The sequence below is a fragment of the Solanum dulcamara genome, chromosome 12 (assembly GCF_947179165.1).
Source record: "Solanum dulcamara chromosome 12, daSolDulc1.2, whole genome shotgun sequence".
NCBI lineage: Eukaryota > Viridiplantae > Streptophyta > Magnoliopsida > Solanales > Solanaceae > Solanum > Solanum dulcamara.
In genome coordinates this window covers 25,816,849-25,828,137 of record NC_077248.1, presented here as the reverse complement: position 1 = coordinate 25,828,137, position 11,289 = coordinate 25,816,849, and the positions used below count along the sequence as shown (strand labels likewise).

Here is an 11,289-nt window from a genome sequence, read left to right as displayed (position 1 = left end):
CAACTATGAGGCTATAAAGTAGGGTCCTAAATGAGTCTAGGTAGTCAACTTACCACAACCATCCAATCACATAATAGAGTAGGGCTACTCAAAGGTCTCAACCTAGTTTGGATAGTCGTATCTAACCCAATTCCATTTCCTAAACAAGCCCCGCAGGCCTCAAAAACCAACATCTTAAGAAAATCTAGCCAAACCTAGGGTAAGGCTCCTTAATACTGATACTAATCCATTCTAGCCTATACATAGCTAAAGGGAACAAATAAAACATCAATCTACTCTTGATCAACCCTAAAATCACCTGAAATATTCAAAACAAGCCTAAAATGATACAAATATGGAAGCAACAAGGATTCATGCTATATACCAACCAAACACTTAGAAAATTATTATGAAAGAACAATCAACAAGCTAGGTCTAAGGATAGTAAGTTGTAGCTTAGCTTGACGCTGATCACGCGCACTCCATACCTCTGAATTGAAGTTTATTTGAGCTGTCTTTGAAGGATGGCATGCTTTAAATTAATGACCCCGGCGTCAATACGTCCGTTTTCACACCAAAATTGCAATAATAAAAAATGGGACTATAAATGAGCCAAAAATGGCATTGTGGGACCATATAAGAAATCATAAAATTGACTTTGTCAATGGGTCCCAACTAAATCAAGAAACTTTTGTCCCAAACATGGACACAATATAAGCTTAAATGCCACAAAATAACCCACAACTTAAACTGGCTCAATACATTCAAAATCAAGCTTAAAGACAAGGAATTTAACAGAACTTACGAGTCTATAAGCGTAATTATCGACTCTCACGATGTCCCCATGCTACTCCTAGCTCAAAGCAATAGAATCATCAAGAAATTGGGTCAAAACCGATCTCTCAAATGATGGTTCTTAATTAGAAAATGAGAAAGAACTTTGAGATGTAACCATTAGTAATGACAACAAAAGCGGCCCCCACTAAAATAACCAAAAGGTCGCTAAAGCGGGACAAGGCCGGTAAAGCAAGCCAAGGCTGGTAAGCAATTCAAGGCTGTTTAAGCGGCTACACCAGCATAGGCACCAACCAAATTTGGCTAAGTCCCAATGGACCCCTATTGGTTGTTCGGGATGGTTTTAGAATCCCGTGCACAAAAAAAATATGCTATCCTACCAAATTCAATATTCCAGACTCAATGTAGAGGTTGAAACTTCGAATGGAGGTCATCTCGACATAAAGTGGATCCCACATCCAAGATTTTATTTTAGCCATAAGCCGCAAGGTTGCTCGAAAATGGGTCTGAAAGCCTCGGGACTTGAACCAAGGGTCCTTCTAGACCAAACTCGACATTCTAGAGCTAAAGGAGCCATCAAAATTGCATTCTGAGGATTTATCTGAAATTTTGATCGAAGTCAATCGTTTAAACTTCAAAAGCTTTAAAACAGGAAAACTTGTACAAAAACCAAACGAACGACTAGGTGACTAAACTATCAGTTCCAACAAGTAATAAATGACTTTGCACCGCTATAGGAAAGCTCTAAAGGTCAAAAACACCTAAAAATGGAGAAAATCACCTTGAGGGTCATTACAACAACCAAGACTTTCAAGGGCAGATTAAGTGTCTAGAGGATACCTCCCCTAGGTATTAATCAACAGACATCACTTCGTGAACGACAAGTAGGTTCCCTTCAACTCAATAGTTAGACAAGATCATATATTCCTACCTAATCAAGTAGAATAACTTCTTAATTTTGGCTAATTGTTTCTATAAATTGTTGACACAAGAACATGCAAGAACACGATGTGACCGGACACACATTACACTAAAGAAAGATAGCTTAATGCTACAAGCTACTCCAAAGTAGCGACATTTTCGAGGGAGCCAAAGTCGAATTGGGTTTTTTCAAAAAGTTTTTTAATGAGGCAATAAATATAAGACGATTTTTTACCTCAATGTTCAAAGCCCGTGAAGGCCCGAGCTAAAAATTAATTAAAAAAATTCAACTTCAGGTCCAAAAATAACATGAAGATTCTTCTGCTTCATGAATACATTGCATTAGGTATCCAAAAGTAGGGGATTATATGTAAGGGGAAAATCACGTATAGTAAGGGGATAAACTGGCCGTGACATATGGTAAAATCAAGACTGAGAAAATATCTGTTGCGACCATTCCCGTGCAACTTGAGGTGATTTCACACCTATCTATATAAAAGTTGCTCCGTTACCGGGGCCCTTATCAAAATTTTCCCAGGGTAGGCCATCGTACACCTAGATACCCTCATGATGACTCTCGGAGCGATCAACAATCAATCCTAAGTCTTGCGCCAACCTGCCCCTAATAAGCCTCAAGCAAAGCGTCAGAATGTAGACACGTGCTATTAGGTAACCTTTTCAATGCTAAATGTGTCGTCTTTTCACATTGAAACTATGATTTGACTTTTTTGGCCTATAAAAGAAGTCTCTTAAAAGAATAGAAGATATGGGAAAATCTCAGAAATCAAGATTCAAGGCTTTTTATCTTCATCGCCTAGCATTTTTATGGGAGAAAGACTCTCGATCTTCCCCTCACTTGTTTTCTCCTTCTTCTTTTAGCCGATTATATTCTTGTATTGACCAATCACCTTGGTGTTTTAATCTAAAGGACATAAACTTTATCAACCTTAACTCTTTTGCCTTTAATCCCTTTAAACAAATTTAATGTTAACTAAAATGATGATATTTTCAATAAACACAAACTATCTTAAATTTCTTTTTCATATTAGGTAAATTAACCGAATTATATATGAGCTCAAGTTATGCACAAACTGGAAAATTGAATAACTTGTTAGGTCCAGTTAAATTATACCCCTAACCTAAAAAATAAAACAAAATTTTTTTGTATACTCAATTCTAATATATATATATTTATTGTAAATGTAAATTGTAAAATAAATACGCAATTATCAATGCTTAATCCTTCTCTTTGGCTCTGTGTTCCCCTACTCCCTCTTTCTCTGAGAGCCACACCTAGACAGGCACCCCAAAACACACACTCTCTCTCTCCCTCCCTCTCCCTCTCTCCCTCTTCTCATCTATCCATATTCTTGAGCGGCCTATGCTTGTCGATTTCCTAGCACCAGAACAAAGCCGTCATCAATGGATATGTAGCTTTACACCCACTTTATCAAATCCAATAATCTAAGTTTCCGACCAGATCATCTTCTCCATCTGATTCTCAGGTTTTCTCCTCGACCCATTAATTTTCGTCCTCATACATATACATATAGTCTAAATTCCAACTTCTGTTTTTTTTGAAAAGTTTAGGATCTATAATTATACTGAGTTCAAATATTGTTCTTAATATTGGGTTTTGATCAATTTTGTTCTTTTGTGTTGAATTGCTCAAATTTGACCGACTTTTTGAGTCTTCAGTTGCTTCTAAAACTTGTTCGGTGATATCGAGGATTTGACTTTATTGGTCATAGTTGTTAGGTTTTGGTGATAATCACAAAGCTATGATATTAACTGCAACCACATTTGTGTCAAATTCTTGATTTTTTTCTCCTTTCATCATCAGACAGCTCAAGAGTCTATTTATTCTACTTAGAGATTGTATGTTCTTGTGGGGGTAAGTGTGAAATATACAGAACCCTTAGTATTGGAATGAAATGGACTTGAATAGAGCAGCATGTCATATAAATGATTCATATACTAGACTCCAGTTAACTTGGAATTGAGGTTGTTGATTCATATATTTTTTTGTTGGGTAATGTGGAGGAAATGATTTCTTATGACCATTTACAAATTGAATAGAAGAAAATGACCTTTTCAGATCTCTGGCTAAAAGGACATAAAATTAAAAACAAGTTTGTAAAAGGCTACAAAAACCAAATCTTCCGTGATTTTCCTGTTTTATTCTTTTTATCTGGATATTAATATACATTTCCATCTTTAACTTGCATGAGCAGTCAAGGTAGCTGTTTTTTTTTTTGACAGAATACTGAATAATGTTGATGGTTGCTTTCTCAGGCATGAGCAATTAGTTTTGTATTTGTCATTTGAACATTCTGGTTTCTACTAAATCTCAGGAAATAGCAGCAATTATGATAAGAATCGGGTTACTTGAATAAACAAAAAAAATAATACGGAAGCGAAAATACTAAGATTAAAGAAAAGAATTTAAAGATATGTGATATTCGAAATAAAAATTCTCAAATTTCAAGATCTTATTGATCTTAGTATTCAAAATTAGCAGATTAAAACTAATTATGATATTAATAGAATGAATTTAAGAACATAGATCAAAAGTGATCTAGACCCATATTTTTAAGAAATTATAGACAACGATCAGTGTTGGACTAATTACCTTTTTTATTTACTTTAATAGAAACCAAAGATATCAAATTAGGAATTAGTCTTACCTCTTTAAGAATTGTTCTTATACGGTGTAAAGAAGAGAAACCACTCAAATGACATTAATCATGTCTTTTGAAAATAACAAAATCCACCTCTATTTACAAGGAAACCTATCCCAAATAGCATGGATTCAAATACTACTTTTATGAAAATAATAACTAGGAAACTTTTAAACTAGGAATATAAGTAAAATTATTCCAAAAACTACCTAACAAAACTAAGGATTAAAGCGCAAAATTTGCATCCAAATATAACATCCAAAAATGGCACTAATGGACATGTTTATTTCAGCCCTTTTGGGGCTTCTCTTTGGCTTCATGTGAGGCCCTCCTTTGGGTTCTCATGCGCCCCCTATCTTCCTTCTCGTGGACTTGAACTTGGATCAAGAAATATATGTAACATTTAGGCCACTTCTTTCCACTATTCTTGGACACTTCTTCCTCGATAATCATCTTCTTGATTTTTCATTGAACCCATTAACTTTTATGGAAGTGTGCCACGATGGATGCTATCAGATTATGTTGTCTCCACCAAGAGAAAGAACATTTTCATCTTTTGTTGAATTGAGTTTGTGGTACTTGTATCGTGTTATTCATGCTGAATTTGTTGGTTATTCGGTCACCTCACTTTCATAAATTTCTTCACCCAATAGTTTCATCTGTCACGTCAAGTGATCTGACTGCAACAACTGCTTTAGCTTCACTGGAAGGCATGGCTGAAGAACGAGTGAAAATTGGTATTCCATGTGTGCTCGTTTATATATATCCAATGTGTATTCATTATTCAAAGACCTTAATCACTTCATTTATATGCTAGTGATACTACTTTGTGTCCGCGGTCCATTAGGAATACTTAAGCATCTCGATTAGCACTAAGTACCTACCTTTAAGCAATGAGGGTTAAGGTGATAATATTGAAAAGAGAAAAATGACTTAGTAAGAAATGAGGGTTAAGGTGATAATATTGAAAATTTGTAGGCTATTGTGGAAGTAAGTTTGGTTTGGATTTGGCCAGAAAAACCTTCCGGCTGACTTTGCTTTTGCCTTTTCTTCTTTTAAAGAAAATGCTTTTTAATAGAAAAAGTTCTTTTGAGAACAAGACAAACTCCGAACGTGGCCGAAGGGATTTGTTCACAAATAATTTATCTTAGGCAAGACAAATTGAATCAGTTATGTATCAACTATGTGAAGTATGTGACAAGATGGAAGTTTTTTCTTTAATTCTTCCCCCACCCACCCCGTCAGGAGGATCAATAGTGTTTCTACTTACCCTCCGTCATGACTCGAACCCTCAACCTACCTGTTGATGGTGGAGGTGCTCAACCACTTGAGCAACCCTCACTTGTCCAACTAGATTGAAATTTGTACTGCTTTAAAAGCTGCATTATGATATTAAATATAGCACTTACAGCTTTATTTTCTTTCAGATAAGCAGAAAAGAGTTGGGCTCACTTAAATCAGTTGTTTCAATGGACTAAACACGTGCTTTGAGCAACTGTAATTATACTGATTATTTAGCAACTCAAATAAATAGATCCTCTGTATCCCTCTATCTGTATATGTACTTATTCATATCATCAAATCCTAAAGTTTAGGTGATGACCAATCCTACTTTTCAATTGGAACATGATTATCAGATAGCAGCACTTGTTTCCATATAACATAGCTCATTTTTTTTCTTCACTGGCACGTTAAAACTAGAGAAGAAATTGAATGATCATCGTTTGATGAGCATTAATGTGATTGGTAGAGAGCTTTCTCACAGTTGCCTTTGTATATGTGTTAATGATTTGCTGATTGCTGAAATTCCCCAATTCATGATCATCTAATGCGTTGCAGTTGCATTGTGGTTTTTTTCTCTGATTGTGACCGCCATACCCTATGTTGGCATAATTTAAACATATTATTTACATACTTGGAAATTGGAATAGATTATCTCTAAGTTGCCAGTGGCTACATAAATCCATTTCAGTTTTCCATAAATTTTTGAACAACTAACACTTAGATTATGTTGTAACTTTTTTCCGCTCTCAACTTCTGTTAATGTGGATCTTTCAGAGGATTCCTTCACTGGTGCTCTTTAGGCCCTTGCGTTTCTCAAAATGGCCCACATGCAAGGGGACAGAAGTATTTTGGACTCCTTTCCAGAAAACATTGATCTGAATCAGGGATCCATTTCAAATAATGCTTCCATGGATGCAATAGCTTCCTGGGATAATTTTCGGAATCCAGTAGAGAATCGATTGTCAAATCCCATGCTTTCTCCTGCTGGAAGAATTCCTAGTTATGTGAATGGTGTTCATTATAATGCTCAAAGCTTTAGTGGTTGGGATCAAGGTGAATCCAGCTCCACTGCTAATTTGCATGACCGCACCCGTGGCAGTGACTTGAAAATAGGACAAGGTTGGACTTCTTCATCAAATGATTATGTTATGATTAATCCAAGGTCAGAACGGCGACCTTCTAGTGTCTTTTCTACAAACAGTTATGGTGGCAATCATCTAATTGGCAGGCCTCCTAGTGTATCATCAAACCTTACCTTGGATCATAGTCCAGTAAATGCTAATTTAAGTGGTGGATACAGTAATGATGATGGTCGTCTGGTCATGCGAACAAGTGTACCTCCACTTCTGTACAAATCTGATAGGTCAGAAGCGATGCGTCCTCCGGCTTTTGGTGCATCTGATGACAGTGGTACGTTTACAGGTAGTTCTGGTTATTTGGCAGGGTCCAGTAATATATCAGGTTCTTCTATGGATAATTGGGGTTCATCCTGCAAGCGCAAGGCCATTGAAAGCAATTCTGAACATTCTTTTGCGGGTGGAAGTTCAAGCTCCAATGCAGGACCTGAGAACATTGTACAGCATAACTATCCAAGTAGTAATATTGCTTCGAGCAGCTTAAACATACTACCCCATTCTGCAAATATGCAGAATGTTGGTTATCTGGAGAATGCTTATCCAAGAAATGGGGTTGGTAGAAGTATGTCTGCTTCTGATGTATTTCCTCCTTTAAGTGCTGGTGGAATTGCGGAAAGGTCTGCAAGAAATTTTGGTTCTATAGCAAATCTTGTGAATCAGGATCTCATTACATCTGGTTCACTACCGATTGGCACTACTGTAGGGCATTCTAGTGGCAGCCCTGCCCATGTGTCACCTGGACCTGCCTCAGTAGCAAGCTCTTTGGATTCGAGGCAACCATTTTCACTGCCAATGAATTCAGGAAACCTCAGAAGCCAGTCTCACATGATGCATGTTCCTGGTCTTTCTAGAGGTTTTCACTCTCTTCCCTGGGATGCATCTCCTAGTTCACGAGGTGGAAGTTCATCAATGATTTCTGGAGATAGAGCTGCTTCATTGGGAGATGAAGCTAACTTCAGTACTGTCAGAAATAATGGAGACTCCCATCCATTTGTTCCTGTTCCTGAGACAAGAAATATGGTACTTGATCCCACAAATTGGAGCTTAGCTACTGCAAATGCAAGCTCTTCTAGTAATAGTCCTAGTTCTGCAGTGGGTCCTGGTTCAAGAGCACGTAGTTCTCCTACTGCATGGACTAATCAGAATTCAGCAACTACTAGCCATCATGGATTACCAGAATTTGCTCCTTGGGTTCTCTTCCCACCAGTTGAGCCCGAGTCTGGAAGTCAGAGAGGTCATTCTTCTCTGTTGCCTTCAGCTGCTTCTTCCTCAGAGGAGCCAGTGATGTCCTCCCGATATAATAGCCGTGGCAACCGCCAACCACATCTTAGATCGAGTTTGATGGTTGATCCAGGTGAAGATGTAGATGGTTGGCGTGCTTTAGCTGCTGATGTTGAGGGTCGACACAGGCTGGTATGAAGTTTGCTTTCCATAATAATATCTAAAGCTGTTGTGTTTTGGTTATGTATGTAGGTATCTTAACTTGGTTGTCTTGTATCTGGCATGATTGATGTAAAGACATTTGCTCTGATATTGCTATTTTATCCTCCTGAAGACTTCTTTTATTTATTGCTTTGTTTAAATAGCTTTGCTTCCAGTGGATATTTGGTTAGCTTTCTGCAGTCTGGTTCCCTCATGTTTTTTTTAGGGATTGTGGGATTTGTGCTTGCCTCAGTATGCATACATACTTTATAGAACAAATACACAAGAACTACGCCTCAGTCCCAAACAAGTTGGGGTTGGCTACATGAATCCTCATCACTTCATTTAAGCTCATATCATATCATCATCATACAATTTAGAGAACAAATGCAAAGAGTAAATTTCCTCGACTATCAGCATCTTGGTATCGTTATAATGGGATTGTAGAGGGATGTTGCTATTTGCTTTCTTGCTCACTTTTCACAAATAGCTATCTTCTGGACAGAAGTTAGAAGTTTGCATCAAAACCGTTTGGTCAATGAATTTAAAGTGGCTTGTTAGCACTCATCAGTGATCACTTTAGGCTAAACAGCAACCAATATGTTATGGTTTTACCAATAACCGTGTTTGCCATGCTATTTGGTTTGTCCAATCTGTGAATTTGATTTGTAATGATTCACCACTTATGCAGTTATCCTTGTTATTTTTACATGTCTTGATTTTGAGATGCTTTAAACCTGCCAATAATTTCAACTTCCCTCGCCGAATTGGAGACTTTTTCAGTGCTGATTAATCTTTTCTCCACTTATGTTCAACAGATTCGTCAAGTCCTGAATGCCATGCGGAGAGTCGAAAACTTGAGATCAGAGGTTTTATCTCAATCCTTATAATAATCCGATGAATATATATTTGGCAGAAATGAGTTGCAGCTTATCTGAAATTGTGTACATATATACTTTTAATCCTTTTCAGAGCCCTGAAAGTTTTAAAACATTTGCATTATCCTAATACTTGTAAGCTGTGCTATGTTAGCTTTGGTGAGAAAGGTAGGATTATATGGCCTACATAAAGAAATATATCTTGGGCCTAGCTCTACCCCAAAAGCTAGCTCAAGAGGTGAGGACTGCCCAAAACCATATAAGGATATAGATTTGCCTCCCACCCAGGGATGTGGGACTTAACAGCCTTCATGGTAAACATTATTGCCTGGATGAGGAGAAAAAGACTACTAATTATTTCTGATCGAGTCAGTTTGAGTTTTCGAACGATCAAAAGAAGAAAGAGCGAGTTTGAGTTTTCTGATTGCAATTTGGATGGATAATAGTTGTCAGCTTTTTTTATCATTTTATATTCCAGCTTCCTTAATTTTTCATTTGTCCTCCTAAGAGGTTTTATGTTTTCGGAGCCAGTTATTTAACTAGTCTCGATGACGATCAAATTGCATCTGATTTTTCATCATGAAGGTTCCAAATCTTGGTTCCCTGTTAGAAGAGAGCTCTCTTGGTCCTGATTGGACAGGGTCCTTTTCCAACCCTCAAATGCTCGTTACCTGATCCAACTGCTTACTTATATTGAACTTTTTACCGACTGCCAATTAGAATAGCTCAATTTTGCTGGGCTACTATATTTGCTGAATTCTTACTGATGAATGGAATTTCTGGTGAACTTTGCTGACACTTTCTCAGGATTATATGTTGGTTGATCCATTTATCAATGGAGTTGCTGAGTTCCCTGATAGGCATAGAGCCATGAGGCTTGATGTTGATAATATGTCCTATGAGGTAATGTAGTTTAGTTTTGCTGTCACTAAATTTCTAGATGCAGTTCTCACTGGTTGTTTCTTCTATTAGGAACTATTGGCATTGGAAGAACATATAGGAAATGTAAACACAGGCTTGAGTGAAGAAACCATTTCACTCAATATGAAACAGCGGAAGCATGGGTATGTACGTGGACGGTCCTCGTCCAACTTGGAACCTTGCTGTATATGTCAGGTAAGATGCTTATCTGATGTTTTTACATATATTACTAGATAATAGTTGTCCCAGAACAAACTTTATGGCGGATTTGTTAAGCTATCGTTTGTCCCATTTCTTGTACTAAAATCAGGAGGAATATACTGCTGGAGATATCATGGGCATGTTGGATTGTGGGCATGAATTCCATACTAATTGCATTAAGCAGTGGTTGGTCCTGAAGAATACCTGCCCCATATGTAAGATGACTGCCTTGGAAACTTGAAAGAATTACCTGCGACAGCTATTTTTTTCGTCTTCTATTTCCTCCCCTGTGTAAAGAAGACGGTGAACACAAAAAGAAAAATAAGGGAGGTTCTTGTCAACTTAGTATTATTATACTATGGCTCCTGAAAAATCCTACTCATGATGGAACCGGAGGAGTTGTAAGTAAAAAGATTTGACATTGTGTTGAGGGAATTATTTATACCTTTATCTTTTGTATTACAGACATTTGCATCGAGTAATACATCACCAAAGCCTGGTTTTGGTGGTGATATTGTCCAGTTTCTTTCTTTGTTGTGGATTGTAACACGGCAAATTTAACGGTCTCGGAGTCCTAAGGAACAATTGCATCACAAGTAAAAGCCCATACCTGCTCGTTAGGTTTCTCAACAGTCAACACCCCTGTTCCTTCGAATTCCAATTGAGCGCAGCATGGCAATTATCAGTTGATCCATCTTCAGGCTTAGATCATTGGCCCTCTTTGGTGGTACTAACTGATGTTCCTCATGTTCAGCTTCTTGGTTTTTGACAGATCGAGCTGAGAAAGTTGAAAAATATTTTCTCGAAAGATTTCTTCCATACCAAACACACCCGCAGTCTTCACCTCAGGTCCACTGCCCAGCAAATCTGGTCTTTGCTATCATGACAAAAGGACAACGAATGTTAGATTACATAGAATGACTCTAATCAACACATTGTACTAGATGATTAACAGAGAATAGGGAAGAGGACACCCTATAGTGCCTTGTGGATCTAGTTACATGATCATAATGAAGATTCTACTAAGAACGTTGTTTGGTTTGTTGTAGAAAAACCTAGTGTTCTATACTT

General features: G+C 37.4%; 1 protein-coding gene across 1 annotated transcript; it reads left to right on the top strand.

The window, feature by feature from the left end:
- Positions 1 to 2,916: 2,916 nt before the first annotated feature.
- LOC129875924 (E3 ubiquitin-protein ligase MBR2-like) lies at positions 2,917 to 10,739 on the top strand. The gene is made up of 6 exons (XM_055951164.1): positions 2,917 to 3,200; positions 6,435 to 8,209; positions 9,037 to 9,087; positions 9,904 to 9,999; positions 10,069 to 10,212; positions 10,328 to 10,739. The coding sequence occupies exons 2-6, from the start codon at positions 6,479 to 6,481 to the stop codon at positions 10,457 to 10,459; spliced, it is 2,154 nt and encodes a 717-aa protein (XP_055807139.1). The 5' UTR covers positions 2,917 to 3,200; positions 6,435 to 6,478; the 3' UTR covers positions 10,460 to 10,739.
- Positions 10,740 to 11,289: the final 550 nt, after the last annotated feature.

Coding starts and splice junctions, on each gene's coding strand:
- LOC129875924 (XM_055951164.1), top strand. CDS start 6,479: ATGGCCCACATGCAAGGGGACAGAAGTATTTTGGACTCCTTTCCAGAA. Junction 8,210..9,036: donor TTGAGGGTCGACACAGGCTG/GTATGAAGTTTG, acceptor TATGTTCAACAG/ATTCGTCAAGTCCTGAATGC. Junction 9,088..9,903: donor TCGAAAACTTGAGATCAGAG/GTTTTATCTCAA, acceptor ACACTTTCTCAG/GATTATATGTTGGTTGATCC.